The 19,395-nt window shown below is 44.3% G+C and overlaps 1 protein-coding gene across 2 annotated transcripts in view; it reads right to left on the reverse strand.

Annotated features, from left to right (window-relative positions):
* Positions 1 to 17,784, reverse strand: part of CACNB4 (calcium voltage-gated channel auxiliary subunit beta 4) — a 255,792-nt gene extending 238,008 nt beyond the window's left edge. Inside the window, exons 1-2 of one of the 2 annotated variants that reach the window (XM_027055769.2) lie at positions 14,799 to 17,784; positions 14,221 to 14,304 (exon numbers count right to left, since the gene is read on the reverse strand). In XM_027055769.2, the coding sequence (XP_026911570.1) occupies positions 14,221 to 14,304; positions 14,799 to 14,858 (144 nt within the window). In that variant the 5' untranslated portion in view covers positions 14,859 to 17,784. Of the gene's footprint in view, positions 1 to 14,220; positions 14,305 to 14,531; positions 14,761 to 14,798 lie in introns of those variants that run through there. The other variant, XM_027055771.2, reaches the window with a different exon arrangement.
* Positions 17,785 to 19,395: the final 1,611 nt, after the last annotated feature.

Here is a 19,395-nt window from a genome sequence, read left to right on the forward strand (position 1 = left end):
AGCAGGAGAAGGAAGAAATTCTGATTATTTGCCAGGGTTCACATGAAAGTCCTTCCTCGAGTAAACATCTGACTAACTGTTTTCTCAGCACCCATTTTCCTCTCCATCTACCACGAGCTCCCAAAACTGCCTTAGGGAACTGGTGTTCCCCACTCTCAGCCATGATGGGGCGACCCCAATCTCATCTCTAGGAGTGGCCAACTACTGACGTCGGGCAGTCTCCTGACAGCAGCTTCTTCTGCTGGAGCTATAATACGAAAGGCTACCTGCTCCTCCGAACAGGGCGGTGGGTTAATGGGAGATCCTGAACCACCGTGGCTATTGCCACCACCGTGACAGGGGTTAACCCGAGGTCCAAGGCAGAACACAGAAGGGAGCGCAGAAGAGTATGCAGTGTTGAAGGAACTGCACAGGGAAGGAGCAGAAGCCCTGATGAAGTCGTGAACTTCTAGAACAAACCATGCATGAAGCCGGTCAGACCTATCCCTGGACTTTTTACTTGCATGAGCCAATAAGTCTCTGTTTTGCCTTAGCCAGTTTGTGCTGAGTTCCTGTTTATTTGCAACTGAAAAATTCCTAACAGACAGAGTTCCAGAACAAAGCTTAAAATGGACCAAGTTGGATCCTCATTCACTTCCCTCTCTCCGGTCACTGTCCTTCTCCTCAGGCACCCAGAGCCTCCTTCTATCCAAAGGTCTCCATTCTGATACCCCACCCAGGCATGCACTAACTCTCAAAGTAGTCAGCCTCCAATACCATCTTCCCTTTCCTCTTCCTTCTTCTACTCACCTCCCCAATACAAATTCATAAAACAAAAATAAAGAAAACTACATAAATTAATTATGAGTATGTTGTAGCAGAGGCTAAAAAGAGATTCAGGGGTGCCTGGGCAGCTCAGTCGGTTGGGCATCTGACTTTGGCTCAGGTCACGATCTCATGGTTTGTGAGTTCAAGCCCCACATCAGGCTCTGTGCTGACAGCGCAGAGCCTGGAGCCTGCTTCAGATTCTGTCTGTCTGTCTGTCTGTCTCTCTCTCCTTCAAAAATAAATAAACATTAAAAAGGAGGGGAGGGGAGCCTGGGTGGCTCAGTCTGTTAAGCGTCCAACTTTGGCTCAGGTCATGATCTCACAGTTCATGAGTTCAAACCCCACATCGGGCTCTGTGCTGGCAGCTCAGAACCTGAAGCCTGCTTGAGATTCTGTGACTCCCTCTCTCTCTGTCCCTCCCCCACTCACACTCTGTCTCTCAAAAAATAAATAAATGTTACGAAAAAAATTTTAAGGGATTCAAAGCTTGTATCCACATCAATTTGTACAGATCAACATGCATGGGAGTTGGCTTACAGGAGCAAGTCCTGTGTACATTCCCGGGGCAGAGGCAGAATAGTGCCTGTTCCCCAGTGTGACCCTACAGAGAGATGCAGGCCAAAAGTACAGAAGCTGGCTTTACAAGGGAATCTTTGACATGCAGGGCACAGGGAGTGCCCAGGGGACAGAGTGTGATCCACAGTTGAGGACGTCTGGAACACAGCTTGTCCGGGGAGGCTGAAGGGCATGGTGCTATTTGTTACCTTCTAGGTTTTGCCTGAGAAGCAGCATCTTAGTTGGCAGAAAGCAGTGTTCTCAAAGACTAAGGCAGAGCAACTGCAGCACAAGAAGCCTTCCTCAAAGGCTGTGGCAGCAGACATCAACGAGGGACAGAGTTGTGAGCACCCCCTCGACCCCCAGAAAAAATGGACAAGATAGTAGGAGGCAGGTGTTAAGGTCCCGTGTCTACCTATAGGTAGGAAAGGTGAACAAGTGAAATGCGGATTATTAATGGCGATATCCTACAACTTCTCCTGCTCCTCCTTCCTCTTTCCCACAAGATTCGTAAGTGACAGTGTCCACGGAGACCCGCAGGCTGGTGGGGTATGGGGACACCCAGGTTACACAAGGAGAAGAGTCAAAACAATGCCAGCGAACGCCACAGAAGGAGATCTGGAGCCATACTACAGAGTTTTATGGGGGAGAAGGTTCTAGAGGGGTTTGACTGATGCCAAAATCATCACCAGGTGGAAATGATGAGAACTTCCTCAAGGAGAAGGAATGGCATAGCTGAGTGGGTGGAGGCGAGAGAGCAGGGGCTGAGTCCATGTCCGGGTGCGTGTGCTTATAGCAGGGGCAGAGGGGACAAGTTTGGATGGGAAGGGAAGGAGAGGCGACTGTGAGAAAGGACAAACAGACTCAGGGAGACTGGGGTCTTTCTTGGGGACCGTGTCTGCTTTGTTGTGGCGGGTCTTTTAAGGATGGTAAACAGGAAGTCAAACTACAGTACTGTGTGAATGACTAGAGCCGCCTGGCTCCTGGGAACAAGCATATATTTCAAATAGGCTGCTCGTTAACCCAAATCATCTTGAAGGTGCTTGGACGTCAGTGAGTGGAGGAAGAAGAAAAGCATTCGGGCATGTAAAAACAGGTATTCCAGGGCAACACCACCACCAGCACAGGCCCCCTGTCACAGCCCTAGTTTCCCAAGCCCACCCGGGCCCATGGGGTTCCAGGGCACTTCCGCTTCTGGATGGCTGCTTCTTGGGTTTTCTCAACCAGGAGCCACAGCTTCGTGAAGCACTTAGAAGTCTGTTTTCTGCTGCTGCCTGTGCTTTTAACAAGGCCACAGACGTGGTGGGAGGCCTCTCCAGGTGGATGTTTTTAGCGTATTTATAAGTTGGATATATTTAGGTTTGCCTGCTTACACTTTTTAAACAACCCGCACATCCACTAAAAAAAAAATAACACTGGTAAATGCACTTAATGCCACTGAACTATACATTTAAGATTGGCTAAAATGGTAAAATTTCCTGTTATGTATATTTTACCACAATAAAAAAAAAATAAACCTAATTTTTTAACACCCAATGTCCTTCCTTTTTTTTTTTACAACCAGTACTTTTTACTCTTCTTATGTAGAAACAGTAAACAAAATACTTGGAATACGAAATTTGCATTTTATTCGGTTAGTGTAAAAATAGCAATAGTAATAAGAACGCCCCTACAAGGTACAATTACTCTTAGAATGTGTTTTTGACCTCATTTTTAAAAAGATATTATTTGGTTTAAAAAAATAAATAAATAAAGTAAAAAAGATATTATTTGGTTTAATTTTCATTTTACAGGATCAAAAGCAATATTTATATTATATTAAAGTAAGTGCATGGGGGGGCCTGGGTGGCTCAGTCGGTTACACATCCAACTTCAGTTCAGGTTATGGTCTCACAGCTTGAGGGTTTGAGCCCCGCGTCGGGCTCTGTGCTGGCAGCTTGGAGCCTGGAGCCTGCTTCAGATTCTGTGTCTCCCTCTCTCTCTGCCTCCCCAGCTCATGTTTTGGTTTTTTTTCCTCTCTGTCTCTTTCAAGAATAAACATTAAAAAAAATTTTTTTAATGAAGTAAATGAATATGACAACCAATACCAAATGAAAAACTGAGCCTTCCCTACCAGAAGGTCTCCCTATAGCACAGAGACCAAAAGAACAAAAAAAAAATCCCCCAAACTAAGTCACCCCTCAAGCTTTCTGAAATTAGCAGAGAATATTTGCAGCTGACCTATTTCTCTCCCACACGACTGTGTTGATAATTGACTTTTGTCCCCCAGGGAAGTGCTCAAATATAATTGAGCAGCACCTGCCACATAAAGAGTACAGTTTTATGTACCCAATAAGTCCCATAAATATTGTACTTAGCTTGGGACTTGAGCACTCTGCTTTCTCCTTAATTGTATCTCCCAAGGAATAAACATTATAATTACCAGAGTGGAGTTATTACAAACATCTAGATAAAATTTTGAAAGTATTTTGGATTGTAAGTATTCAAGACATTTCTATTATGAAAAATTATTGAAAATGATGGCAATAACTACTTACATTACTCACCTTTTTAATCCCAGTGATCTCATCCTATTATATAAATCCCCTTCTATAGATGACCGTAACTCAGTTTTGTTCAATCCTGATGACAAGGAGGCCAGGGTCAGGGACTTGATTTCCACACAGGTCAAATAGTTTTGCCCCCGACAAAATTCAGCTCTGTGACCTGAGACTGTAGCTCCACAATAAATATAATTATGATTATCCCCATTCAACACCATGACTTGAAAAGCTCTCTGGAGCATAAGCTTAAGGAAAGGCAAGTCCCTTAACACAAGTGAGCCAACATCTGCACATTTAGACCAGGGGTTACAACTAGAAAACCTCAGGCTGGTGTAGAGAATATGTTAATGAAAAAAAAACAAAAAACACTGAAGCCAATCACAAAAGATCACATTTTCTTATATGATTCCAGTTATAGAAATGTCCAGTAGAGGTAAATCTATCGACATAGAGACTAACGGATCAATAGTTGCCTAGGGGTGGGGAGGAGCATGGAAAATGACTGATAATTGGTACAAGATTTCTTTTGGGGGTGATGACCATGTTCTAAAATTAGATTATGTTGATAACAAAAGACAGCCTCTGAATTCCTATAAGAATGACTTCCCCCTCTCTGTTCCACACATACACACTAAGAGGCCAGGTAAGAAAGTCATGCCTTCAGAGTGTTCTAACAACGGTGATGGTTTTACCCACCTGTTTGATTTGGAAACATTACCAGCATCTGAGTTGTCGACATCAGCACGGGGCCATTCGAGAGGAAAGTAGAGGGTATGACACATTCACCTACGTAAGCTACTATGAATTTCCATTACTGCTGGTCTTTCCAGTACTAAAAAAGACACTGCAAACAAATTTTTCCTAAGGAGTTTAAAAATACTATTATACTATTTGGACACAGCGAACACTACACAAATTCACCATTTCTAGTGATTTTGACAACCCAGAAAAATGTAGATTCTTTCCAAGTTCATGTTTACAAAATCTTTCCTCTCCAAACGAAGGCTGATGGTCCAGCTATTAGACTGCAGCCCTCGAGAAAGATGCCCGCACCAGCAAAGAACATAAAATGAGAAATAACACGGGCCCCGTTGGTCATCCAAATGATTACAGTGATAGGATCAGACACATTCAGTAGTTGTCACATAAGCTGTACAGCCCCGATCTAATTAATGCTTTCAGTGCATAAAGTACAAATGCTGAACGCCCCCTTCAGAGTCAAGTAATCGCCTCTGTTCTGTGTATGTGGTAATAAGAAAGGACACGTTCAAGAAAATAAGAAAGTTTGCAGATGGGCACATTTACTCTAGTTCATACGACAACGATGTTCAAGGAATTTCAAAGCCAGTTCTATATTCAAGCCAGGTGTTGATAAAGTATCAGCCTTCTATGTTTCTTTTTTTTTTTTAATGTTTGCTTATTTACTTGGTGGGGGAGGGGAAGAGAGAGATGGAGAGACAGAATCCGCACTGTCCCTGCAGAGCCTGATGGGGGGCTCGATCTAACGAACCGTGAGATAATGACCTGAGCTGAAATCAAGAGTCAAATGCTTAACCGACTAAGCCCCCCAGGTGTCCAAGCCTTATCTATTTCTGAAAGCAGGTTGCCATAGCACACAGCTTGTCATTATTGTTACCTGAAAGCCATAAAACTATTCCCTTAAAATGAAATAATTTCGCCTTTTCCTTAATCTCAGCTTACGTCTCTAGTCCTATCCCCACTTCCTGCCCCGTTTACATGGTTAAATCCACATACAATTCCTGATGGGTTGCTCTGTAGTCAGGTTCACAACTTACTCTTCGAGAAGGCAGAGTGTCGTATTTTACCTCAACGTTTTCTTGGTTCACAAAGTACACAAGCAGGTAACTCTGTGAAGCAGGGCAATACCAGCTGCTCAGATCAGAACGTGTTTTTATAGGGGTTCTTTGTGCATAACAACCTAGCTCTTCTTGAGATTTCTCCATTGGCTGTATTCTAACCTGGAGAGGTATTATAAAGAGAGTGTGTAATTGGGACGGTTGGTTAAGGAAGTGCTCTGCACGGTCCCACAGAGGAAATGTTGGTGCAACACCCTGGATGCAAAGGGAGTGAAAAGCGTCCAGGTGCTCTGCATCTCTGTCAGGCACACCGTGAGGAAAGACAAACTCAGAGGATCTGTGTTTCCGAGGCCTGTAATTCACTCGGCGCACACACTCCTGCTGGGAAGGAAGCTCCAGCAAAGGTGTGAGCGACGGAGAACATGGCACTGTTCTAGGAAATACTCTGCTCCAAGACGTTGCCGTAAAAACAGCATGCAGAGGCAAACACTGAAAGAAGAATGGGGCCTGCACGCCCGCCCCTCTGAGCACACGCCTTCTGATACTTCCTAGGGTCTTCAGGGAATCTGAGTGAAATGCAAGCCTGCTCGCCCTGGTTAGTAGTCTGCACTGCAGAAATGAGACCAAGAAATGGCCAAACTAGGACGTAGGTGAGGAGACTGGATAATGCTACAACATCAGCCAGAAAAGGTGGGTCAGAACTAGGGTGGCTGCATCCAGAACACCACTGGGTTGGTAGACTCCCCAGAAGTAGGGGGACTGATTTCTACAACCAGCCACCCACACGGTTTGACTAAACCACATTCTCTTTAGTCCACCCTTGCTTTGGCCCTCGATGAAACAGGAGTCTCTGCTCCTTAGCACCTACAGACGACACTGCCTGTGGTACCGGTGGAGTAAGTAAGGGAGGGGGGGAGTCACGGTAAAACCGAGGTTATTTTCAACTTAAGTGTCTGCACAGCATCCTACAACTTTCTAGAAAGATTAAAATTTCAATCAAAATTTATCTAAGGTTCAATAAAATCTTACCATCCTAAAGTGAAGGATAAATAGTTCTTTATTCTACAAAAGTGAAATTTAGGGAACTCTGTGAGCCAAGAACAGGGACTTAGAGAAATGTACAAGTGACTGGTTAATAGGTTAGTTGCCCAGTAATTGGATTTCTCAGTAAGGAGCTTCGTAAATCCCATTCCATTCCTTCAAGCCCAAGAGCAAGAACAAAGAAAGGACAGTTTGCCCGAGAGGCAGAGCTCTTTCTTAGTCTACCAGGTCTCAATTTGGGAAGATGCATTTCAGATGAAATTCGCACAGGAAATAGGTGTGAACTTTTCCCTCAGGTTCATCTCAACTGTACTATCCCATTTAGCCAGGAAGTTCTACTCCCAGAGCGAAAGGAAACTTCCAATTTTGCTATTGAGATGGATTCATCATTGTCTTCCATGCAGCTAAAATATACCAATGGTTGTGCCGGTCCTGGCCAGTTTCCCTCAGGGTCATTCTCCCCTTCCCCTGTGCTGCTTTCTCTCTCAGGAGGGCCAAGGTCTGCAGGCTGCTTCGAGGCTCCCAGGTCAGCGGGCTTCCCGCTGGGCTCAGCCAAGGGCAAGTACTCCAGGAGAAGGGGGAGGCAGAGGGTCACTCCTCATTCTCTCCCCTCAAGTGGCTTCTTTAGCAGAAGCTACATCTCCTCTGTAGGTGTGTGTGTGTGTCTCTCTCTCTTTTAATTGAGGTATGATTGGCAAATAACATTATATTAGTTTTAGGTATGCAACATAACAATATTCTATATTTTGTGAAATGATCACAATTCTAGTTAACATCCATCATCATACATAGTTAACATTTTTTTCTTGTAATGAGAACTTTCAAGATCTACTCTCTAAGCAACTTGCAAATATGCAATACGATATTATTATATGTACCATGCTGTACATTACATCCATTACTTATTTATTTCATAACTGAAAGTTTGTACCTTTTGACCCCTTCACCCATTTCACCTATACCCCCATCCCTGCCTCTGGCAACTATCAGTCTTATAAGCTCAGTTTTTGTTTTAGGTTTTTGGTTTGGGGAGGGTTTTTAGATTCTACATACAAGTGAGATCATACAGTATTTGTCTTATTTGACTTCTTTCACTTCGCATAATGCCTTTAAGGTCCATCCATATTATCACAAATAGCAAGATTTCATTCTTTCTTATGGCTGAGTAATATTCCATCGTATATATACATACCACAATTTCTTTATGCATTCATCCATCAATCAACACTTAGGTTGTTTCCATGCCTTGGCTATTATAAACACTGGCTGCAATGTATGTGGGGATGCATATATCTTTTCAAGTTCGTGTTTTCATTTTCTTTAGATAAATACCCAGAAGTGGGATTGCTAGGTCATATGGTATTTATTCTATTTTTAATTTTTGGAGGAATCTCCATACTGTTTTCCACAGTGCCTGCACTAATTTACATTCCCACCAACAGGGCATAAAACTTCCCTTTTCTCTACATCCTCACCTACATTGTTGCTTCTTGTGTTTCTGATTGTAGCCATCCTAACAAGTGTGAGGTGATGTCCTCTGTCTCTTGCTCCCTTAAAACAGTACCCCAGTGGCTACAGTATCTACCAGGTGATTCTGGCCCCTGTGTTCCAGTAACAGTTTCCTCTACTTGTCCTGCTAGCCTGGAGGTAACAGTGGCTTCCTGCTGTTGCTATCCTCCAGGGTTAGTTTCCAACCTCTCCCACTGCCTATTTAACCATGTCTCTACATTCAAGTTCCTCAGTTGCAAAATCGCAAGTAGTTTTATTTCCTAGTTAGCACTGGCTAATACAATGACTACTAATCAAACAAACCAACCACCATGAACCATGCAAACAAAAATTCCAGCTCATGATAAAATTGGGGAAAAAACTACAGTCTTGAGATTCTCCAGTGGTTGCTTTGTTCCTCACGGTAACCATATAAGGTAAGAATATTTCTAGGATCTAAGAGGAATAAGCTCCATATGTCTTTTCATGTGTCCACATCTTTGTGTTTATATGTCTATCCTGATTATTCAGGGATGAAGTGTGTTGTGGTGGAAAACTGGAGGATCTGAGTAAGGTCCCCGTCTCTGTTCTACAACTACTGATGTGACGTCGGTACAGCCTTTCTGTCCTTCAGTCTCTGTTTTATTTATCTGAAAATGAGGAACTGAAGTACTTTCCCTCTGCAATGTCTTCCTGTTCTAAAATTTTGTGATTCTAAGTTTATGGATAAATTTTGCATATATGCATGTCTCTAGGCATATGATTATTCTTAGAGCTATGCACAAAGCATATACCTTCTGTTGATGAATCTGCATTTTATTGGAGAAATGTGTCTCCAAATTATAACCCAAAGAAGTTTTTGTCAGCTTGTTTTATTATAGTATCAACTTAGTAACTAAATATGTTTTAAATCTCTAAATACAGTGTGGGCTTACTGAATTATTATCATGATCGTTTGTTTAGCATACCTAAAAAAAGCCAAGGTTCTTTGATCTAGAGTAGATGATTCCAAAGATGGCTGTGAGAATATCTTCCATTCTACATGCTCTTTTGTAAGGTGACCTTGTTGTACCCCATGGCAAGAGTCTATTTCTTCTTCCTTTGAAACTGAGCTAGCCCTTTGTTTTGATTTAAAGATTGTAACAGAAGGAATGTCATGTAGCTTTCAACAGCAGGTTTTACAAAATCTGCAGCTTCCTCCTTTGCTTCTTGGGATGCCCCTTCTTGGAACCCAGCCACCATGTTGTAAGGAAGTTCAAGCAATCATGCTGAGAGCCCAGGTGGAGGAAGACTGAGCCCCCTGCCAAAACCTCTAGTCGAGCTCTCAGCCAGCAGCCAGCACCAACTGCCAACCACACGTGTGAGGCTATTTTAGACCTTTCAGCCATGCCAGTGCCCAGATAACACCACACAGAACTAACTGGACAGCACACTGAAATTAAAAAAAAAAAAAAAAATGTTGTTGCTTTAAGCCACTAAATTTGGGGAAGTTTTGTTAGGAGGCAATTTCTCCCCATCAAACAAAGAGTTTAATGTTAGAACACAACGCCATGCCTAAAATATATGAAGCTAGTCCTCATCCATCCGCTCCTTCATTCATCCAAATAAATACTTATTGAACATCTACTACGCTAAATGCTTAGGGTACAAAGACAATCGAGTGCACCAAATGCAGGTATGTCCCTGCTCCAGTGGTACTTATTATCTGGATGAGGGGACAGACATTAACAGAGAAATCTAATTACTGAGACCTGGCAAAATGCACTCTGGAATGAGGTACATGGTTAAGGAACTGACATCATCAAAGAGATTAGAAAAAGAAATGAAGACTAGAGGGTGCCTGGCTGGCTCAGTTGGTTGATCGTCCAACTCTTAATTGCGGCTCAGGTCATGACCCAAGGATCATGGCATTGGGCTCCATGTCCAACGCTGCATTGAGCATGGAGCCTGTTTAAGATTCTCTCTCTGCCTCTGCCCCTCTCCCCCACTTGCACTCTCTCTCTCTCTCTCTCTCTCTCTCTCAAAATAAATCAATAAATAAATATGTACATACATAAATACATAAGTAAATATAAAAAGTAGTAAAAAAGAGGTGAAGACTAAACCTAGGTCTCAACAAAGATTAAAAATCAACTTGGCAGAACGGAGAACAAGAGCCCTCCACACAGAGGGCTCAGCATGTACAAAGGGCCAATGGCAGAAGGGAAGGTGGTGTGTGAGAGACCTGTGTCCAAAGCTAAAAGATAATGGTTTAAGATAAGGCTGCAAACTAGTAGGGGCCAGGCCTTATAAGACTTGCAGTACTGATAAGGGCAGCCTTAACAAGGAGAGGTCAACAGAATAATCACACTCTCATCAGATTTTCTCTTTGAACCCCAGCGGGGAGAAAACTGGGATAACCTCAGTGAGAGTAACCTGGAGTACTCCATCACAGCAACTCTATGTGCAGTGACACCCAGAGTATTACAATATTCAGTGCATATGGCCGTTTTGCCCACACCCTAATTCCTTGCTACAGTTCACTATGTTGTGTGTATATATCTCTGTCTCCATAAGTAGATTATAAAATCCTTTGGGTACGGGGACTCCGTCTTTTCATTCCTCTTCCATAGCATCTAGCACAGTGCTGGGCACCGAGCAGATGTTTAATAAGTGCTTTCTAGAGGAGCCTGGGTGGCTCAATCAGGTTAGTGTCTGACTTTGGCTCAGGTTCGTGAGTTTCAGCCCCACATTGGGCTCTGTGCTGACAGCTTATTTTTTTAAATAAGTGCTTCCTAAAATTTTAAAACATGAATAAAGAATCCACTCACAAATGGCCTGTCACAAGTGATCTCCTAGGAAAAAAATCTATGGCCTCATTTGGAAAGCCATTTCAATGATAGCAACAGTCTTAATGAAGTCATGCAGTTCTTGAGTTCCTTGCTCAATGAAAAAGGAGAACAGTCCATCACATTTCCAAAGAATGCCTTTGTGTACACTTTGAAGACCATTACTGGGTTACCCCGAGCTCTCTTTAGTCTTATCGTGGCAAAATACTTAATCTTCTCACCTTTCCTCAAAGAAACCATTCAGTTGTTTCCTGGATTCATTCCAAAATCTCCATCCCTCCTAGATTGTGGAGACCAGCAATCTAGTAGCCCACGAAACAAGGTCACAGATTCGAGAGAGACTTTGTGAGCAGTCCTCAGAGTGGAGGCAGGCTCACTTTCTCAGTTTGCTTGTTTTCAGCCCGACTCACATGTGTGCATGTGTATGCGTGCATGTACACACACAAACACTACAACTTTTTACCAGTTTGAAGAAGACTTTAACAATAATAATAAGTGGCACCTGGGTGGCTCAGTCAGTTAAGCGTCTGACTTCGTTCAGGTCACTATCTTGCGGTTCGTGACTTCGAGCCCCACATTGGGCTCTGTGCACAGCTTGGAACCTGGAGCCTGCTTTGGATTCTGTGTCTCTCTCTCTCTGCCCCTCCCCTGCTTCCCGCTCTGTATCTCTCTCTCAAAAATAAATAAACATTAAAAAGTGTTTAAAAAAATAATAATAAAAAGAAAAAATAAAGATTAAACAATTTTACTAGGTGACAATAAAATAAACTGTTTTATTTGCCAACTGTCCTCTGTGCTTCACCATCAGCCCCATATGACCCATCCGATTTGACACATCATTTTTTTTTTTTTTTTAGTGAACACTTTCCCTCTCTAATTTTGTAAATAACAGGATACAAAAATGAGCAGCACTATTTTACTGGCATCCCCACTGTCTTCTTCATGTGCGAAGGCATCACACAGACTGTGAGATATCACCAAGAAATCCCATCACTTCAGTGTACCAAGAATTCAAAAACAATAAATCATTAGTCATTCTACAAATAAGAAGGCTCTAATAACATAAACAGCTATTGTGCTTTTTTAAAAAATACTTCGTTGGCACTCAGGTGAAAACTCTTCAATTTTATTTCAAAAAACACAGTTAACTTCCATTTGCAGTAACTTTCCATCGCTTGTCAAAGAAATAAAATCCCTCTGTTATTTTTATTGTAGCCATTACAGAAGGGTCCATTATGCCATTTTTAATCAAGATCGTGTGTAGGATACTTACTCAACTGTAAGTGTTCACAAAAATTATGTATTATTTTTATACAGAAAAAGACTGTATATATCATGCAATTACAACTAACTTCTATATTTAAATTAGACCATTTTATTAAATCAACAAATCCCAGTTTCAGAAAGATTAATGAAACATATTTGTCCTATACATTGCACCGGTTTAAATTACTCCCAAAATTATTAGCATGCAATACTTTTTACATTTTTAAGACAATACATAGCAACACACTTATCAAGAACTTATCCATGCATTGTCTCATTTATTGGAGTAAACTGAGGAAAGAATAAGGATATTAGAAAAAATATTGATTGTTTTGTTTGTGGTTGGAAGTCTAAAGCATTAGTGAAGTGACAGTTAAGATGAACTCAAAAGTTTTAGTCAAACAGCTCACAGAATACACTGCTGTATAATTAGTATTTCTAAGAATTTGCAACAATAAAACACCACCAAAAATAGGCACCTACAAAATAAACATCAACAAGATCTCAGTCACATAAGTGAAAAATTTTTTGAAGATGAAGAATGTCTTCGCTTTATCAAATGCACAAATGATCTACGCACTGCAAAGGGAATAGAATGCACTTTTAGAACGAATTCAGGATCCAAAATATATTTACTTGAAGAATGTAAATACTTGGTGCTCCCTGAATTAAAAACAGTAGTGGTAACAATCTGTTTGCAGAAAATGAGTACTGCATAATAAATATTATCTAAATATGCTTTCTAAACCCTTTAGGATAAGTCTGTGTCCAATTCTGAATCTAAAGCCCATTTGTCCTAGATAATGTTTAAATTGATGATAATCACTAAGGAAACACACCCCAGCTGCCATCATTGGTTAAAAACATATTACACAATGCTCTCAGTGACCTAGAGGGAAAAGAACTTCCCAAGGTCACTCCAGCAGCCCACAGCAGAGCCTGGGATAAAAGCGTCTTGGGGCCACAACCAAAGTATTCCTAAGCCACCCTGAAAGCACACACCTCCAGAGTTTTTCCGCTCCAAAGAGAGATCAAGGTGACTCACTTTTGCAAGATCTCGCTAGCACCCAGCAGCTATGTAGAGATGGTTTCATTTACAGCACATGGGCAGTAGAAAATTAAGGACCAATCTCCTGTGTCAAGGTGAAAGAGACCTAAGCATTCAGTGTAATCGGCGATGTTTTAGCACACAGAACGCTCACTAGAACTACACAGACGGAAACAACTACGAAGAAAACAAACACGAAGTGTAGTACCACCCAGACCCTCGAACTGAGTGCCGACCTTTGCTTATTTCAATAGAACCAGGTCTGGGCAGTCTTTTTTCCCTAGCTAAGCGAACCAAAGCAGAGGTCCCAAGTGACACCAAACTTTCTGCTCAAAGCGTCTTTCATTTGACCAGAGCTGGCAGAAATCTCCCAAGACCCACATTAAGAAGAGTATTCGAAATACGACAAACAGCAGAGACCCCGACCTGTCAGCCAAATTAAACCGTGCGGGGCCCCTGGGGCTCTGGTTACTCAAAGTCAAGTACGCGACTTGAAAACGTTACCACACACGGAAAGTGCAACTAGAAATACTTTCAGTCTTAAATTCAACATCCCTGCCCTACACCGGGTCCCCAGCAACTCGCATTCGAACGCACAAACTTCGAGGGCGATGCGGAGCCGCCCGGCCGGGAAGACTTTGCGCGCAGGAGGATGCGGAAGCAGGACGCGGCGGGAGCGCCCGGCCCCTGCCGGAAAGGGGCGCAAGGAGACTCTACCCGCCGCTCGCACTCTGGGTGGCAGCGCTCGGATCCCGGACCCCCGCGTCCCGCACCGGGCCTTCTCCCCAACCTGCCGCCCGCGCGGTCTCCCCGCGCCCGCCTCCTACCTGTCTGAGGATGAAGCTGGTCGAAGTGGTGCTGCCATCGGATCTTTTCAACCTGCTCCTCCGGGTCGTGGTGCCTCGGGCCACCTGGACTCGACACACGGGGCCAGAGAGAAGCCGGTGAGGACCGCAGCGCGGAGCCGGACGACCACCCCGGGCCAGCGTCCGCCTCCGGACCAGCTCCCCAGGGTCTCCCAGAGCCCGTATCCCAGTTTCCTCGGCGGTCCCCAGATACAGCCTCCACCCCCACCCCCCCCACCACGAGCCTCGACGGCTGCAACGATGCCGGAGGAGAGCAGCCCGCGAGCACCCACCACATCCATTAACAAAGACTCTCGGGGCGCGGGGTCCGGGTCCCCGGCATCGGCTGGGGAAGGCTGCGGGCTCCAGAGCGGGAGCGCTGAGACGGACGAGGTGAGGAGGAGGAGGAGGCAGAGGAGGAGCTGGAGGAGAGGGACGAGGAGGAGGGGTGGGAGCGCGCGGCGGCCGACTCTCAGGACTGGGGGCCCCGCGCTGCCCGCACGAAGGCGGGGCGCGCTCGGGCCGCCGGGGCGAGAGGGGGGAGGAGGAGGGGGCGGTACCTGAGCGGTGGGGGAGTGCGGCCCGTCGGCCGGCCCGTTCTTGGCGTAGGAGGAGGACATGGTTCACAGCCGCATGGCGGGCCGGCGCGCGGCGGGCGGAGGGAGGGCGGGCAGGCCCCCGGAGGCCGGGGAGCGGGAGGAGAGGAGGGCGGCAGCGAGACCCGCCCCGGCTCCCGGGCTCCCTGCCCGCACCTCGGAGAGCAAGACACCTTAAAGGGACCAAGGCGCTTCTCCCGCGCCCGCAACGGGGTACCCGGGTCACGGCCCGGCAGGCAGAGGTCCCGCGGAGGGGGCTTCTGGGGATCTCGCCTACCCGAGCCGACCGGGAGAAGCGCTCCCCCACCTAGCGAGCGCCTTACATCAGAGCTTTCCAGAGGATGGAGAGGGGGGGAATCTGGGGTGGGGGTGGAAGGATTAAAATAGTCTGCACAGTTTCAAATGAGACAAAGGTGGCACGGTTCATGAATCAGGACTTGGGGAGGGACGCTGGTGCAGTGTGGCAGGGAGTGGGAAGAGCCGACCGGGCGCGCGCGGGGGTGTGTGTGTGTGTGTGTGTGTGTGTGTGTGTGTGTTGCACTGGAATTTTAAAAGGGCACGAGCAGAACCTTCCTTGCACGACTTCACTCATCAGCCCGCCATGGTAAGGCATGGGGGTTTCTGGTTTGTTTTTTGTCTGTTTTTGTACTGTTTGGTCAACTCTATTTTCACAACCCGGAGCCAACACATCCAGGCGGCCGCAGGAGAACCTGCCAGCCTAATGGGAGATGCAGCCTCGCAGGAGACTGGCGTGTCCTAAGGAGTTTTGAAGGTCATGTTAGACCTGCTAAAAAGCCAGAGTTGGCCACGTGCCTCCCATTTCTACGCGGATAGCTGTTTTCAAGGGAAGAAACTCATCCTTGAAACCATCCACGATCCGTGCCATTGTTGCACCCCTTGGTTTCCTCCTGCAAATACATATAAGAGGTTAATTTGAAATCAAAGCAAAAGCAAACTGTGGAGAAGAGGAATTTGAAGTAATAAGAAGAGGGAAGAAAAATATGTGAGAAGTCAAAAATAAAGAGACCTCATTTAACTATAGATACTGCATGAGAAACCCATCAAAATATATATAGTAACTCAAACTGCTAAATCAGCCCATGTCACCTTGTATTCTAGTATTATTTTTGGTGGAAACAATTGGCCGCATATTGAGGTCCTGATTATGTTACCACCCACCAAACACTTCCTTTCCATTCCCGCCTTCTTCACTTAATCCAGACCTTCATTTCTTTGTAACAGTCTAAAACTAGTCTGTCTTCTTGCTTCCGGACTCTGCGCGTGCGCACTTACACACACACACACACACACACACACACACACACACACACACACACACTTCATTCCAACTACACGCTACACACAAAGTCATTTTCCTAAAATCTCTTTGCCCAAGTCCCTCCTCTAAAAAGCACTCATTGCTCTCAGCAGCCTACAAAATAGGGTTCAGACTCCATAGTCCCAAAGACCAAAGCCCTCTCCTCTCCCCTGCTTTTTGGTCATCACTTCATTTCTCACTTAATCTCTTCATATAGACCTTCCAGCAACTAGGCAGGTCCACTCATTATTTCTCAAACATACTAAATGCAATCCCATTTTAGCACTTCTGCTTTGGAATGTGCCCTACCCCGAGCCCACCCATCCAGCTGAAGCCTACCTTCACCTCCAAACGTGCCCCAGCCAACTCTTCCCCCACAGAAATCCTCCTTGGCCACTCACTCCAGTCCTGGATAGTTTCTCATGCCTATGAAAAACTGGAGTATTTTTCCCCGGGAATTTAGTATAGCTGCTTTGGTTTATTAGTTCTCTTTTTCATGAAAATCTCCTAATTTCCAAAACAGATTTTTAGCTTTTTATCTTATATTTTTATACCTTACATATAGTAGACACTTCCTAAAGCTTATGGATAGTAGTACGTCTGCCAATGCAGAACTCCTTCCATTTTTAGCTCTGAGCCATTTTAATAGCTGATATCTAATCAATATATATAGAATGAGTTATTCTGTGGTTTGAGTTTTCTGGTTTTTCATTGCCCACAGTCGCTGACTTGGAGTTTTCAAAAAAGAATCTACAGCAGCCTGACAGTGAGGTGCACTCTGTACCCACCCCCACCCCACAGCGAAACTGGTGAAAATTGTTTTTGTTTTTGTTTTTTTATTTAAATCTCTGGAATGGCCCTAAGGGTACACAACAAATAAAGAAACATTTATTCAAGAAAATTTACTAAAACTCCGTAAGGAAACTGAGAGTCTGCGGTATTTGAACCAAGACCCGCTCCCTCTTTCCCTGCTTCTGTCCCATCTCGGCAAGGGAGAGACTCCGTTCCACAATGGTGCAGCCTCGAACACAGGGCTTCCTCTCCCGTCAACTCCAGTGGGAGGGTTATCTACTTTGGATGGACAGGACATTATTTCTCATCCTGCCCCCAGCTCCTTGTTGCTGAGGTTGAACTCTAATCAAATACAGCAGGGAGGAGGGGCTTCCTTTGTTAGCCCAGCCCCCACTTGTAGGATGGAGGTCTACCCTTGGCACCCTGCCACCGAGGATACTGGGGCCCTGACTGCTTGGGCAGAGGCGAGCCTGGGGGCCTGGGACCGCTGCCCCTCTCTGCCAAGGGCTCAGCTCCTAAAGGGGTGCTGTCACTCAAAGAGAGGTGCACCTTTGTCCCTGCCTCCAGCACCAGAGCTGAAAGAATGAAGGTGGACACTTACTTCTTACCACATACAAAAATTAACTCAAAATTGACCAAAGGGCTAAATGAAATAGTTAAAAATGTAAAACTGTTGGAAAAAAATGTACGATAAGGGTAAGCCTTCATGACTCAGATTTGGCAATGGATACTTAGATATGACACCAAAGTACAAGCAGCAAAAGAAAAAATAAATAAATTGGACTTCACCAAAATGAAAACCTTTTGTACTTCAAAGGGCACTATCAAGAAAGTGAAGGTAAAAAATTTTTAAAAAGAAGGAAGTGAAGGCAACCCAAAGAATGGGAGAAAATGTTTGCAAAGCATATACCGGGTAAGGGACTCCTATCTATAATATATATAAGGAAATCTTACAATGCAGTAATAAAAATAATTTTAAAAAAATTTTTAATGTTTATTTTTGAGAGAGAGAGACACAGAGTGTGAGTGGGAGAGGGGCAGAGAGAGAGGGAGACACAGAATCCAAAGCAGGGTCCAGGCTCTGAGCTGTCAGCACAGAGCCTGATGCGGGGCTCAACTTGCGAACCACGAGATCACGACCTGAGCCGAAGTTGGACACCCAACCGACTGAGCCACCCAGGCGCCCCCCCAAAAAATAATTTTTTAAACAGGCAAAGAATCTGAATAAACATTTCTCCAAAAAAAGATAGCCAAATGACTGATAAGGACATAAAGAGATGTTGGGCATCATGAGTCATCAGGAGAATGCAAACAAATCAGAACCATGAGATACCACTTCACATGCACTAGGACAGCTATAATCAAACAGTCAGATAATAACAAGTGTTGGCAAAGATAGAAATTGGAACTGCAATACACGGCTGATGGGATTGTAAAATGGTACAGTTCCTGGGGAAAACATTTTGACAGTTCCTCAAAAAGTTAAACACAGAGTTACCACAGCAAGTCCACTCCCAGGCATATAGCTAAGATAAATCAAAGAATATGTCCATGCAAAACTTATACAAGAGGGCACCTGGGTGGCTCAGTCAGTCAAGCATCCAACTTTGGCTCAGGTCATGATCTTACGGTTTGTGAGTTCGAGCCCTGTGTTGGGCTCTGTGCTGACAGCTCAGACCCTGGAGCCTGCTTTGGATTCTGTGTCTCCCTCTCTACCCCTCCCCTGCTTGCACTCTGTCTCTTTCTCTCTCTCAAAAATAAACATTAAAAAAAATTTTTTTAACTTATACAAGAACGTACATACCAGCATTATTCTTAATAGCCAAAACCAGAAGCAACCCGAATGTCTACCAACTGATGAATGGATTTTAAAAAATGTGGTATATTCGGGCGCCTGGGTGGCTCAGTCGGTTGAGCGTCCGACTTCAGCTCAGGTCACGATCTCACGGTCTGTGAGTTCGAGCCCCGCGTCGGGCTCTGGGCTGATGGCTCAGAGCCTGGAGCCTGCTTCCGATTCTGTGTCTCCCTCTCTCTCTGCCCCTCCCCCGTTCATGCTCTGTCTCAAAAATAAATAAATGTTAAAAAAATTTTTTTAATAAAAAAATAAGAATGTGGTATATCTATACAGTGGAATATTGTTCTACAATAAAAAGAATGAAGTATTGATACATGCTACAACATGGATGAGCCTTGAAAATATTATGCTAAGTGAAAGAAATCAATCACAAAAAGTTACATATTGTAAAATACCACTTATGTGCAATGTCCAGAATAGGGAAATCTTTAGAAACTAAAAATATATGAATGGTTGCTTGGGGCTAGGGAGGCTGGGAGGTATCGAAGTGATAATTAAAGGTAAAGGGCTTCTTTTGGAGGTGAAGAAAATGTTCTAAATTGATTATATTGATGGTTGCACGTATCTGTGAGTATGCTAAAAACCACTTTAAGTGG

The sequence above is a fragment of the Acinonyx jubatus genome, chromosome C1 (genome assembly GCF_027475565.1).
Source record: "Acinonyx jubatus isolate Ajub_Pintada_27869175 chromosome C1, VMU_Ajub_asm_v1.0, whole genome shotgun sequence".
In the NCBI taxonomy this organism is placed as follows: Eukaryota; Metazoa; Chordata; class Mammalia; order Carnivora; family Felidae; genus Acinonyx; species Acinonyx jubatus.